General features: G+C 51.9%; 6 protein-coding genes across 6 annotated transcripts; 3 read left to right on the top strand and 3 right to left on the bottom strand.

Moving 5' to 3' along the window:
- Positions 1-260: 260 nt before the first annotated feature.
- Positions 261-1,763, bottom strand: CTAM01_11421 (uncharacterized protein; the record flags this gene model as incomplete). The annotated part of the gene is made up of 1 exon (XM_060527432.1): positions 261-1,763. One exon carries the CDS (start codon positions 1,761-1,763, stop codon positions 261-263), a length of 1,503 nt encoding a protein of 500 aa, XP_060377872.1.
- Positions 1,764-2,434: 671 nt separating this feature from the next.
- On the bottom strand, positions 2,435-3,706 carry CTAM01_11420 (uncharacterized protein; the record flags this gene model as incomplete). The annotated part of the gene is made up of 1 exon (XM_060527431.1): positions 2,435-3,706. The coding sequence occupies one exon, from the start codon at positions 3,704-3,706 to the stop codon at positions 2,435-2,437; it is 1,272 nt and encodes a 423-aa protein (XP_060377871.1).
- A 145-nt stretch (positions 3,707-3,851) lies between these two features.
- On the top strand, positions 3,852-5,659 carry CTAM01_11419 (fungal specific transcription factor; the record flags this gene model as incomplete). Its single annotated transcript, XM_060527430.1, has 4 exons — positions 3,852-3,905; positions 4,466-5,149; positions 5,197-5,476; positions 5,550-5,659. 4 exons carry the CDS (start codon positions 3,852-3,854, stop codon positions 5,657-5,659), a joined length of 1,128 nt encoding a protein of 375 aa, XP_060377870.1.
- Positions 5,660-6,892: 1,233 nt separating this feature from the next.
- CTAM01_11418 (uncharacterized protein) lies at positions 6,893-7,525 on the top strand (the record flags this gene model as incomplete). Its single annotated transcript, XM_060527429.1, has 1 exon — positions 6,893-7,525. The coding sequence occupies one exon, from the start codon at positions 6,893-6,895 to the stop codon at positions 7,523-7,525; it is 633 nt and encodes a 210-aa protein (XP_060377869.1).
- A 251-nt stretch (positions 7,526-7,776) lies between these two features.
- Positions 7,777-8,994, bottom strand: CTAM01_11417 (branched-chain amino acid aminotransferase; the record flags this gene model as incomplete). The annotated part of the gene is made up of 2 exons (XM_060527428.1): positions 7,777-7,968; positions 8,020-8,994. 2 exons carry the CDS (start codon positions 8,992-8,994, stop codon positions 7,777-7,779), a joined length of 1,167 nt encoding a protein of 388 aa, XP_060377868.1.
- A 1,014-nt stretch (positions 8,995-10,008) lies between these two features.
- On the top strand, positions 10,009-11,187 carry CTAM01_11416 (uncharacterized protein; the record flags this gene model as incomplete). The annotated part of the gene is made up of 4 exons (XM_060527427.1): positions 10,009-10,101; positions 10,307-10,605; positions 10,892-11,028; positions 11,090-11,187. 4 exons carry the CDS (start codon positions 10,009-10,011, stop codon positions 11,185-11,187), a joined length of 627 nt encoding a protein of 208 aa, XP_060377867.1.
- Positions 11,188-14,001: the final 2,814 nt, after the last annotated feature.

Below are 14,001 nucleotides of genomic sequence, written 5' to 3'. Positions count from 1 at the left end.
TTTGTTCGAAAACCTTCACGTCAGAGTAAAATTTTAACGTTAATGACTTGGAAACCAGCGTTTAAGTAGATTCATGTTATAATCTGTCTCTCTATCTTATGCATAGGAAAGGTCGAGTTGGAAATTAACAAACATGCTCTTGTTCCGATAGTTTCAATATGTGTCAAAACTCTAAAGCCTTTATGCAATGTTGATGATGAAGTTCGGTTGGCTAGCCTGACCAGTCCGTAATTTCAGTACACCCTCTATCTCAGCTGCTCTCAACAAGGCCACGCCGCGGTCATCCCCAGCTTCTCCGCCACGGCCTTTAGGCTCCGATTCTGGATGACAGAGTACCATTTTTGAATATTCACTGGATCCTCCCCCAGTGCTTCCACGAGACCGGGGAAGTCCGGCTTGGGATGCTTCATCTGCAGCGGTCGTCCATCTTTGTCCCGAGACTGAATGTTGGACTGGAAAATCCCAGCCGCCGAAAACGGGAGGAAATCTTCATAAGTGATCGGGCGTGCTTCTATAACACCCTGTGAAATGAGGCGCTCAAGAGTGAGTTCATCGAGTTGCCGCCCGGCCTCGTTCGGGGGCACTTTTCTGACGCAGACGTATTCGCAATGTATCAGTCTCTCTTTCCTCAGTTCAGTCCAAGTATCAGGATATTGCTTGAAGACATCTTTTGCGAGTCCATCAGCCTCTTCAGGGCCAGCATTCGCCGTCATCTCCATTGTTTCTCGCAGTAGTCGTTCGTAAAGTACCTGTCCCCGATCCGTGACGGCGGCGCCCCGCTCCTCAACCTCCCCAAAGCGAGCCGTATGGCCGGCCTTGACCAGTCCGGCCTCAGTGTCAGAAGCGAAGACCAGGCCGGAACTGTCGCTTCTTCTGAAGTGGACGTATTCTTCAAGGGCCAGAAAACTAGTCTGGCGCAGAAGAATCGGACACTTGCGAATGGGCGGCCCTTCGATGCGTGCCTTGACAGCCATGCCGGCCTCCCCCATAGCAGTCTGAACAGCCGAAATGTCCAAGGTTCGGGGGGTGAGGTGGTTGATGTGCGCGCTCTGGAAAGATGCAATGTCGGCCAAGATAGGATGCTCGGCCTTCAAAATGTTGAACTGGTCGAACGTGGCGGCAGCCACCGCCTGCCAACTGAAAGTTCGCAAGGCTTCGGAAATGAAAACGGCAGCCTGCTCTTCTGTGAGCCTACTATTCTGGGACTCGGCAGTGTCTAGAACTTCAAGGAGCTCGGCCGTGAATATGTTTCTTCTCTGGAGCAGCTTCCCCGATAGCTGGCGCGCATCTTCGTCGGCGAGGAGATCTGGGCGGAGCAGGGTAGTGAAGACTCGGAACGGGTTCCGATGAAGGCTCTGTACGCTCGTAGGGCGAAAGCACGTGGCATGCATCGGCAAGCCGGCGACGGATAAATCGTAGTACCCGACCGGGTACATCCCTAGAACCGCAAAGATGCGCTTCACTGTCCGAAGCTCGTAGGGTGTGCCTAGCCTAATGGCACCATGACGTTCAAGCGTGAGCCTCTCCGTGCTTGCCCTGATAGCGACCGTGTCGACGGCGAGGTCTTTTTCTTTTCTGCGGAGGACATCTTGATTGACATGGCGCACAATATCGAGTAAGTTTCCATATAGCGGGACTTCTTGCTGATACATTGCTGACATTGCCATCGCAAATTGAGTCCTCAGATCATTAGGGTCCATAAAGTCAGCCGCGCCGGCCGGGGATTGGCCTATCTTTTGTTGAGTGTTGACGGCGGATTTCATGATTAGATGTGAGCTGTTGGTCCCTCTCATAGTAGCATTGAAGGCGGCAATTTTGGATGCGATATTGTTTTGGCTTTCATTAAATCACCAGACGACGGACTTTGCTCTACATGTATCAAACAAACTTTGGTCACATGGAAGCTCCAGCAACGTCGCAGAATGGTCAAAACCATCATTTCTGGAGAGACTGATTTGTGCTATCATGATGCGGCATTGATAGTTAGTGCGAATGCTCTTGCCCATCGGCGCGGCTTCTTTCCACCGAATGGCCCTCGGCGAAACGCTCCTTGACCGGCCGGAGTGGAGCGACCGGTCGTGTTGACTCACGCCGAACTTCCTGGCCAATCCCGGTCTTGACGCTCGGCAACGCACTCCCTCGCCGAACGGGCTCCCAATCACAATTGTGAACCGTCGGACAGCAGCTCGATCCCAGCCTGAGAATAGCAGAGCAAATTTTCAGCATGACAATGGGTTCAAATTTCCGAATAACTTCTTGAGGACCGATGCAGAGATCTAAGCTCTGGGTTCATCCTAGGAGGCATGGTTTTCTGAAGTTGGTTCTTAAAGGGCTGAACTACTACTGGGTATTTCTTACAATAAGACAGGACGCGAACTTTGTAAACTGAGAGGTGTGGACTAGACGAGGCTCGTCAAAGCATGTGAGCATGTTCCTATTCATGAAGCTGCAAAAATCTATCTTGTGCCTTGAAAACATCGTCAGGCGACTTGCCGACGAGATCCTTGTAGATTGAAGAATCTGTTGCTCCTTCTAGACCGAAAATCACGCACTGGCTGCGCGCATCAAGACTCAGCTTTTCGCGAAACGCCTCATTGCTGCCCGCCTTGAGTAGGACACCCATGGTCGCGGCTGATGACTCTCCACAAACGACAGGAATGTCACCATGCTTGCCCTCCGCCAAGGCTATCATTCCATCCACCGCAACGCGGTCAGGGACAGCAATAAAATCACTAGTAAGCCATTCAAGAATCTTCCACGCAGCGGGAGATGGGCCTCGACATGCGAGCCCGGCCATCAATGTTCTCAGACTGCTGTTACTCGGACGCAACTCTCCAGCCTTGGCGCTTTGAAGCAGGCAGTCTGCCTCGGTCGGCTCGATAACGATACAGCGCGGAAACGTATTCGAGTTGCTTGACGCAACAATTTGGTTGAAGTGTTTGTAGAAACCCAAAAAGATGGCTGCCGCAATACTGCCCACCCCACCACATACAACAACATGGGTTATATCCTGGAGGCTTGGTAACATCTCGAGCGCCTCTTCAACGACCACCATGTATGCGTGCATGACATCCTGAGGAATGCCGTGGTCGAAATCGGTCCAAGACGTGCTGCTGACGAAGTGCCACCCATTGATTCGCGCATCTTCTTTGGCTCGGCTCACAGACTCGTCGTATTCCCCATCGATTCGAATGACAACAGCGCCGAGATCCATCATCGTCTTGGCACGCCCGGGACTGACATGGCCGTGGATGTAGTCAACGCAGCGGCACCCGAAGACTTTGGCGCCGTATGCAAGTCCTCGCCCTTGATTGCCGTCTGTCGCCACACAGACAGTCACTTGCTGCGTGATATGATGATATTTGCTTGTACGAAGCTCGGCCGACGACGGATAAACGCCGGTCTGACGGTGTACCTCGTCGGCGAGGATCCGATACACCGCAAAGGGTGCACCCAGAGCCTTGAAAGAGCCCATGTCAGTACCGAACCGTCTGCTCTCATCTTTGATGAAGATGTTGCCAAGACCAAGCGCTTTAGCGAGTTGGGGCAGGTCTCTAAGTGGCTCAGGCCGATATTCGGGCCACGTCTGAATTTCTTTCACGGCGGGACCCCAATCACTGAGATTCTGGACGCAAGAAGCGGCGGTCTTTGCAGCAGCCTCAGACAGCCGGCAGTCGTTGTGGTGATGAGAGTAGTCGATGGTCATGGTGTAAAAGTTGGGTTTGGAAAAACAGAACGTGTGACGTCACGTACAGACACTTGCCACAATTTATTTATTTCCTGTGAGGAAGCCTTATTTTTATATCCCCCACCTTGAAGTTTTTGACCGAATCCTCTACAGTACGCCCATCATGGGAAAGAACACTGTTCTAGAGTTGGTTGTTGCCCTCTCCTCGGCCACGCTGGTAGTCCCCTCGGCAAAGTGTCCAACCTCCGAAATCCTCTGCCATAACTATTCCAGAATTGAAACAACTTTCCGGCAGGTCGTAGTTTCACCGAGCGCACGAACAAAGCACTCTGTAGGGGACCTAGATGCCATCCTCTTTCCCAATTATACCAAGAAATATTAGCATCAGCAGGCGAAATGCAGAGAACGCCAGAATCAATCCTTACCGGCAGTACTACTAGAAGTATCCGCAGCGCTCTGCTCGCTGGAAAAAATACCGCGTGAGTCCTTCATGGGCGATACCAAGCGACCCAATGCCATTAAAAGAAGCCCCCGACTGCTCACTGCTTCCATAGTTGTCATCGATGCCACGAAAGGAAGGTGAAGTGTAGCGGCGGCCGTCCGTGTCAGAATTGCCAACAGTCTGACAAATCGAACGAGTGCTCGTTTCCGCAAAGGAATAGGACTGTAAAGGTCCCGCAAAGGTGAGCCAACATCCCTTCTTGAAGGCCCCATTTCATTGCTATGTCTCTGTTGCTGATGGTCCGTTGATCAAGTTTACTTGATGAACTATTCCAGGAAATTGATAGACTGAAGCGGCAGAGTACATCTCGGCTGGACTCCCGCACAGCGCAAATCGATGACTCCCACGACACAAATACTCCCGACGGAAGTGCCCTACAATCACTTCAATCTCCTCTAGACCTTCAGCCAGAACCATCTACAGAGTCCGCGGAAAACGAGACAAGTCCAGCAATCAGTATCGACCCATGGTTCGACAGTCTGAATGTCTTCAGAAGCCCTGTCCTCATCGGCGAGGCTGCCGACGCCGCTTTTGCGACTCGATTTCGCCAGGTCATCACGGACCCGTTAGCTCCCGAGCCTATCCACCTCATACGACTGAATTATGCCTCCAACGAGTCCATGATGTCGCTGGCTCATGTCAACACACCATGGCCAGGGCCTTCTCGCGCGAAGTTTCTGCTTGAGGCTGCCATGAAGTACATTGGGCGTTCATATCACATAGTGGAAACACAAGCAATTACAGAATGTTGGAAGCAGAACAATCATGACGCGAGCTTGGAAGCGATAGTGCTTCGTTGTAGAACTTGGGCCTTGTTTGCTATCGGGGAGCTCTACGTGTCCAAATCCACCGGTGTCCACGGTTTCCCTGGAATGGCATACTTTGCGCAAGCATCCAAGGCTTTAGGATACCTTGAAGAGCGCCCCGAAGTCGAAACCGTTGAGCTTTATCTTCTTTTGGTAAGTCTTTCCCGTGAACCGTCCAACGGCGACTAACCTTTAGACAGTCTTTCTACTCCATGGCCCTAAACCGACGATATAGTGCGTACGTTTTTGCGGGCACTGCCGTCCGTGTCGCTATTGTTATAGGCCTACACCTCAACATCCCGGAGTCTCAATTGCCAGACCCCTTGGTTCGCCGACATCGAAAAAGCCTCTTTTGGACTGCATATATCATAGACCGACTCTATGCTGCGAACCTAAATCACCCGCCGGCAATTCAAGATGATGACATTGGTGTTGACCTGCCTTGCGAGCCATCTACTTCGAGCTCGACCGACAGCCATGGTGACTCTGATTATTATGTTGCCGATATCAGACTAGCTGGTCTACTTACTTCCATAATTCGGTCTGTCTACAGCGTCCGAACGCAAGCTGAAGGTACATGCGCAAACCTCTCAAGCCGCGTACAAGGCTGCCTCAAAGATCTACAATCCTGGTTTGAAATCTTACCTCGGCCGTTACAGATAGGAGACAAATCTCTGAACGAGCCTCATGATCATAAAGTTGTCTCTCTCCATCTTCGTTTCTATCAGGTTAGCCATCATCATCAATCAGGTATCCTCTACAGTACCTTCAAGAAGCTGATCTTCACTAGTGTGTGATTTTGGCTACTCGACCACTTTTGCTGCACGCTTTGCGAATCCAGATTGCCAGCTCGCGTCCTGGTTCGTCTCCCGCAACATCCAGTATCCCTGCCGAAGCGACAGCACTGTCAAAGGCATGCATACGATGCGCTCATCAGTCTACAAGACTACTCACGCGAGCGTGGATCGACGGAACCTTTGTGACTTTTGATTGCTTCTTCACACAACACCTCTTCTCGTCGTTGACGATCCTCGCCATTTCGAGTCTCTTGGATGGGATAGGCAGTCGTCTTGATCGGGATGTTTACGAGGAGGCATCTCATCTTCTCGACCAACTAAAGATGGCTGGGAACGTGGTGGCACAGGAATATAGTCGTCATGTTGAAGTGATGGAGTCAACGATGTTGTCGAACCTAAAAGCACATACCCAATCCCAATCAGATGGAGCAGCGAATTCTTGCGACGATACTCTCACCCAGGAAATTGATCAAAACTTAGCTGATGGGGTAGTCCCAGCAGCAGGTGTACCTTGGCCAGAGCCGTCGTTGCAAGAGCTGCTATCCCAACCAGTGATAGATGTTCACTTTTTGGAGGCTGCTGTGCGAGGAGAGCACTCGCAAGGGATTCATTGGCCAGATGTGTATGTAGATAGGTGAGACCTCAGGAGTCGCGGCAAGTTTCCGGCCGCTAAGCTCTCCGCCGAGCTATGTCATGTTCGGCTAAAGATGGTTTGCCCGACCTCCGTGTACCACTCTTTTCTCTCACTAGTACGAGATAATGATGTCCCCCATTTTGGTTTCCCTTTTCCCACGCGTTTTTGCTTCCTGCATTGCTTAATTGGTTCTGCTTTCAGGACCAGATTCTCATATGCTCAATGCTGCGCAACTTCAGATGTAAAGTAAACGTCGGCTACTTTTCGCAAGCCGCCAAATGCGGTTTCCACCGCCAGAAGGCCGCTCACTGCACCCAACCCAGTATGTACGCCTCCACTCCTGGTACAATCCTAGACTCGGGGCCTTTGTGATATCCACTAAATGACTCGAACATTGTCATTCAAACTGACATCCTTCTTTCAGAACTTACCTCAACAACCGAATGTCGACCTGTGCTTCGATTAATGCCATTGGGGGGCTCAGTCACACACGGCGTCGGCTCTTCTGATCAAAACGGGTATCGGAAGAAACTCTCTGAGTTACTGCACGGCTGCGGCTACAATGTCTGCATGGTTGGATCCCGTAGATCCGGCACCCATTTTAACAACGAACATGAAGGCTGGCGGGGGTATAGGATCGACCAAATCGAGGCCAGGGCGAAGGTATCAGCAGCGAAGTTGTTGCCGCATGTCTTCACTGTGAACGCCGGATCCAACGATTGTTTACAAGGATACAAGTTGACAGAAGCACGATACCGCCTTGTTCACCTCTTGGACACCCTCTGGGTTGCCTCGCCTGGCTCAACCATTATTCTCTCAGGCCTACTGGTCAACCAGAACGAGGTCGTGCAGCAGCGGGTTGAGGAATTTAACATTGAGGCGGAGAGACTAGCACGCCAATTGACTCTTAAAGGCAGGAAAATTGTGTTCGTCGACTTGCAAAGGAACGACGGGCCCGCCATGGAAGATTTGGTGGCGGATGGGACACATCCGAACGATACTGGATATGAAAAAATAGCCCGGAAATGGCTAGGGGGCTTTCGGGTGGCTGTAAAAAGAGGCTTCTTGCCGCCCGCCAGCGAATTCCAGATAAGATGAGTAGGGATATTGGAAATGGGATACTCATTACAAGAGAGGATTGCGTCCTGTCGGACCAAAGTCGAGCAGCCGAGGAGCATCGATTCTTAATTCTAATCTATAGATCTGCGCAGGCCTGTTCTCTCTAAGGTTTTTGACTTAACTTGATAATAAAGACGGCAAGACTGATGCTAGCCAGCAATCATTTCGTGGAGCCTACCCCAAGTATTGTATATTAGACATTTCTGGCCAACCTAGTGCGAATTGCCCCGTCAAGACTCCAAGATTTCTCGTTCTGAAGTAGATACAGTCGCAGCCCACGCATGCTCAGTATCGCCGTACATGATCTCTGTGAGCCATTGTTTGAGAGTGCTAGTGATCTTCGCTCCCTTCCCGGCGTCACCCATTGGCACACAGATATCGTGCCCGCGATTGTGAATATGGGAAACTGCTGAGATGAAGTACTAAATTCGTCAGTGCGGGATCGAGTATCACGGTGATTGATAAGCACTCACAGCAGTACCTGCGGCAAATGACTCCAACAGACGACCTTCAGCCGCGGCCTCCATGATTTCAGTGACTGTGAACTTGCGTTCTGAGACTACGATCTCCTCGCCAAGTCTTTCCCTCGCAAGTTCAAGGCAGCTTCGTCTTGTAACTCCATCGAGGATTGTCTTATCATCCAGGGGTGCCGTAATGAGCTCAGTCTTGCCATCCTTGCGAACCCATACAACGAAGAAGTTGCACCCACCAGCTTCAGTGCACTCCCCATCTTCTCCGTAGAGCCACAAGACTTGATGGTATCCTTTAGCAGCAGCTTCCTGTAGAACCAAAACCGAAGGCCCATAGTTCGCTCCGATCTTTGCGTACCCAAAACCACCGACCCAGGCCCGAACAGCGTCTTTCGGAGACGAATACAGTCGCATACCCCCTGGTGGTACATCGAGACGAGGCATATATGCCAGAACGATGAACAATATGGCTTCCTTGGGCGCTTGGACGCCAAGCTGAGGCGAGGTACCAATGATCGTGGGACGAACGTAAAGAAAGTCGCCAGCCTGTTCCTCAGGGAGCCAGCGGTCGGCATCCACTGACAACAGGCTAAGAACAAGTTTCTTGACCTCTCCAGGCTCGAACGTAGGGAGGGAGATCCTGGCGGCTGAGCTTCGTAGACGAGCAACTTTATGCTCGATGCGAAAAACTCTGAGCTTGCCGTCGTGACCTCTGTAGGCCTTCAGGCCTTCGAAGCACTCGGTGGCGTAATGAAGGCAGGACGCGGTCGGGAGTAGGTCAAGCGGACCATAGGGCTTCAACTCAGGCTTCGACCATCCGATGCCATGCTTCCATGACGCAACAACCATATGATCCGTGCAAATGCTCTGCTCCGAAGATAGAATTGTGGCTTCGCTGGGAACAGGCTGCGGACTGCTCGTGAGGTCGTACGATAGTTCGCAGGCCCTTAATGGATATTCGGCGAGGTCAGAGGCCATATCGAACGGTGAGAAGCTCGCTTGTGATAAGTGCTACAGTGAAGAGTCTTGAGGAGGGCAAACTTATGCCTCCCACTTGGCGTTCGACACCTTTCGAAATGACTTAAAATAGAAGTCTTGTAGCACTTGACGGGAACAAGTTTGCGATAAATGGTCAAGGCCGACGCAAGACGCAAGAAGGCGAGACCGGCCTCATTGCTCCTAGCCGCGTGGATAATGGAGCATTGTGGGGGGACTCAACATAAGCTGGGAGGGATGGGCGGTGTTGGCTCGGTAAATATTCACGGCGCCGACGTAAAGAAAATCGTAGCTTCGGCCTCGATGCAATCGGCCGTCGTCGACTAAGCACGGGATAATGTGTTTTTCTGACTCATGAAAAGACATTCTGTGCGCGTGCGAATGCTGCAATCACCAGTACCGGTGCGTAATTAACCCAGCATCCTCTTCTGCGTTCGTTTCCCTCGGCAGGCTCCCCGGCGATCTCAAGCATCCACGACTGTTCTTGCCTCGGGCAAACCCCACGATGAGACTTTGAAATTATCCGAAGCCTCTCCTCTACTGTATTTCTTGTACTTAACCTCGCTAGTAATAACCGCCAAAATAACGAACTCAAGTGCTGCCTGTCCGCCATGGTCTATTTAGCGCCATATCGAGATTCGGAGGAAGGAAAAGTGTCAGACGCCCAGACAGACAACACGGGCTAGCTTTTTGATCCGCACAGACGATGTCAACGTCACAACTTCCTTAATCTTGACTCCCCAGATGTCCCCTTACTTGCGATATTTATAAGGTGTTCGTCACTTCCCAAAAAGCTCCATTGAGTCCGTCGTCTGGTGCAAGCCGGTCACATCGCTCGTTACTTGTCCTTCTTTTCAAGTCAAGCCCCGAGGCCTGATTCATTCCTTTCCGGCAACTGCTCCACATCCACTCCTTTTCTAGATCTTGTCCACGATTTTCCTGCCTCAGTCGTCCACCTCCAACAGATAGTCTTTGTCATGGAATCATCAAGGTACAATGAAGATCTCGCTTAGGCTTGGTTCAGCGCTGGTCTCCGCCGGTATCGTCGAGGGACACATTTCTGCTAAGGCCGATTGCATGTATTGCCGAGTGAGTCTCTTAGTGCCACGACCTATGGTCCTTTGTGATAAGCATAATGCTAAGCAAACCGATGACAGCAACACTATAGTAGACGATTCCAAAATCAAACTTGTGATCTTGTGATCAACCCGCTTTACCAACTCCCGAAATCCAAGTGGTGGATGCAAGCTGGCTTCGGATGCGACAAGGTGACGTGCCCCCTCCACCGTGCCAGTTCCTCAACCTACTCGCCAGGGGCAAGTTCACCGTCGACCTCGGGGCCAACCGCGGCTGCACGAGCCTTTCCTACGGCGGCAAGACCGCGACGCAGTGGCCAGACTGCATCGAACACCCAGAAGACTGGCATGCGCCTGTGCCGGGCAAGTGTCTCGTCGATAACCCGGACGGTAAAGGAGGTGCGATGCACACGCAAAACTATACCACCACGGCAGGCACAGCATTCGCCATCAGCTATCAGTCAGATATCAGAAAGGTGACAATGGAGAACCTCGTCGTCTTTTCGGTTGTCGAGCAGTAGGTTGGGACCTGTTGGACAAAGAATGGTCAGCAACTGACTGTAGTCGAAAACGGCACGCCTTGGAAACGCGTAGCTTCGTACCGAGTTCCGGACTTGCCTGCCTGCCCGGTGGGAGGCTGCTACTGCGCTTGGCTCTGGATTCCAGATGGATGTAAGATCACCCTCGCTTATGAGCCCCCCTTGGCGCATTTGACTGACTCGTTCATCGCAGGTGGCCAGCCCAACATGTAAGTCACCTTAACCAGGCACGATCGAAGGGCAAGATACTGACAGGCCGAAAAGGTACATGCAAAACTTCAAATGCAATGTTACCAACGCCGTGTCCACGAAGCGACTGGGTATCGCTAAGCCGCCCGTCGCTTGCCGAGATGATTCGAAAAAGTGTGTCGCTGGACCGAAGCAACTGATTGCTTGGAATCGTGAGTTGTCGAACGGCGATGACGCCCCTTTCCACCAGTCCAAGTGCTGACGTTCTCGTAGAAGCCGAAGGAAACAACGTGCAGGATGTCGGTTATAGCCCCGGGTACAACGCCAGGATGGGTTTCAAGCCAGGTGCCCAGAATGACATTTTTTTCTAGAGCGCATCGTCGGAACTTCACCTCCAGGCTCCAGCCAACCGTCTGCAGGGCTCCCGATGCGGATACGCACACCTTGACCGAGAGCGCTAGCGATAGTCACCGGTGACATGGGGTCTGACGGGAGTAGTTCTGCGTGGTGAATTCTTTCCCATTTCTTGTACATATTGATGCCCATAAGCGAAGAAAAGAATTCACAAACCTCAATTGCTTTACCGGTGGAAGGTAGCGGTGACTACTGCACGCGTCGCCGAGCGCTTTTTCGCCAAAAGTTGCCTGGATTAACGCGAGGCTTCGAGTAGGGGCCACTGATGAGTGTTTGCGGGGGGATCATCGTGAAGCGACATATTGGAGGCATGACCTGATCTGAAAACTGATATTGTGACATGACCTTATCATCTTATATGCAGCTCGGTCCTTACAAAAAATAGTACGGCCGTACCCCTGCGAGGAAACGTGGCCGAGCACAAAATCTAAAGCGCATCATCTTGTTGCAGTCGAATAGGTGCAACATGCACAAAGCTGTGACACACCAGCGAAAAGAATGCCGCTACACCGACATGCGACCTCTCACCGCGCAAGGTGCGATGGCAAACGACGTGGGGATGACTTGGGGAGCGACTCCGAATATTTCGGATGTGTGGGGGGGCCCAAGCACTTCCTGTCATCTGAAGTCGATGAGGGGTACTGCTTTTGACGCTCGACGTTATGACGTGAGACCATAGCTTTAACGGCGCCGGAACGGATGAAGCCTAAACGCTTAAGCCAACTCCAAAGGCTCGAAGCCAACGACTTGCTGGCCAGCCTTTTGCTCCGGCTTTAGGCCCGGACCTAACTCGCCGAAAGCCTCTCCGGCTTGTCGCATCCGAGATTTTCGACATAGCTCGATTTCACAAGACATCAGCGTCTTCTCAGGCTCTTGGGGGGCACACGGGGAGTTTGGTTGCAGTAGCCGGCGGTGGCACGTCGCTCAAAGCGCCCAATCCTTTCAAGGGCGCAAACAAGGCAGAGTCCGTGATGAATATGGGGTGCCGATTTGCACCACCCAAAATTCGTCATTACTCCTGGGAGTCCTGACTCTTCCTCCTCCTGCCGCTTGTTCGTAGCATGCATGTACAAGGAGGTGTGATACAGCTCGATGTGTTACTCACGATGTAATATTCAGCCTGTCGATCGAGAGGCGAGAGCAGGGCCTCATGTTCAAAGGAGGCGGCGTTTTGAGATCTCCCATTGCAAAAGGGTGTCGGCGGAAAGGTAGTCATCCTTGGCCTCATCTTGCGCTCGCCAATAGGGACGTATCCGTTCAGTGCCGATGCAGCGCAAGACTCCCTGAGTATGGGGTTGCTGTTTCTCCCAAATCCGATTCGTACATCCCCAGAGTCAAATGATAAAGCTATTCTTTTACCTCCGGAACACCGAAAGAGGCAAGTGGATGTGTGGCGACAGCATCCTGGGGCAAAACAACGTGGCCCCGGCATGGGCCGTTCCACTGGCGCAGAGTTCCTTGTTGACCACTAAGCCAGGCTCGATTGAGCTGGCAAGTTAGGGGAGCATGGTTTATGTGACCGCGGAACCTGGTTATCTCTGGGAGAATGGCACCTCAGTGGGTTTTCGAGTGTCCGGCATGCTGGTGCCGGATGCATGCCTTGCTTCCGCGGGAAAGGCTAGAAGCTTGACGGATATATTGCCAATCGCCTTGAAGCCGCCAGAATAGGTTGGCGCCAAGTAGCTGGAAACTCCACGGCGATGAACTCGTCGTAAGGCATCCGCAGGCAACTTGCAGCCGGTCTTGTCATGTGAGGCCAGAATGGCCGACGGACTAGTAGGTAAAGCGATGGTCCGAGTTCACCCTCCCACGATCCTGAGCGGTCCCTCGAAAAACGCAGGGCCGGTGAAACCGACGAGTCTCAGTCCAACTCCTTTTCGAAATGACCCCGGGGATCTTGTTCTTTTCTTCCCATAAACGGCCTTGGGCGGGATCTTGACCGACGTGGCACTCCATCCAATTGGACGAATTGACCGACATGACGCTCCATCCAATAGGATTCGTCCCACGCTCGGCATTGGGACTAGGTCCACAGCACTGACATACCTACTTGAGGCTGTTGCGAAGGCTTTTGTCCTTTCTGTCGTGGGATTGAGGCCCTGAAAATTTGTGTGACTGCAGAGCTCCTCTTCTTGGACTCACCCTCGTCAGTACGATGGGCGAGTGAGTGTGTTGGCCCTGGCCTCACGATCAGCCGTTAGCCATAAGTACGTGCGACCCTGCAATGAACTCCATGGCTTTCTCCCCCTCAAGCAGACCATTGACATTGAGTCATCTGCAACAGCGAATTAGCGATCAAATTATTTTCAAATTACCCCCATTGAGACGACACGTTTCCAATCCCTCTCTCTGGTCAAAAAGTACCTCCTTAGTTGCAGTATGCCTGCCTCAGACGTCTCCGTCCTTGTCAATGGCGCTTCGGCGACAAGGTTCGTTACCATGTCTTACCTAGACCGTTGGTACCCGAAATCTAACTCAATTTGAGAACAATGGCGAATACAGCGTACCAAGCCGCACAGTTTCAGTCCCGTGTCACTGAATTTGTTGAGACGGATCCCAGCTTGTAAGTCAACATACCCACTTCCTGGCACCCCCCTGTTTCTGGCACCCACAAAAACGCGAAAATCCACCACAACCCAATGCCCACCCCCAACCTCCTTTTATCACAACATTTTCAATTCGCGTCCAAATGGGCTCATCTTTTGCACATGTCTTCTTCTATATATAATGCCTCAATACACCGAAGATCAGCTTCGTCAGGCTCTCGAGGA

Source organism: Colletotrichum tamarilloi, assembly GCF_030869305.1.
Source record: "Colletotrichum tamarilloi strain Tom-12 chromosome Unknown Scaffold_62.1, whole genome shotgun sequence".
In the NCBI taxonomy this organism is placed as follows: domain Eukaryota; kingdom Fungi; phylum Ascomycota; class Sordariomycetes; order Glomerellales; family Glomerellaceae; genus Colletotrichum; species Colletotrichum tamarilloi.
The sequence above is the reverse complement of the archived record's forward strand: the minus strand, read 5'-3'. Positions and strand labels throughout refer to the sequence as shown.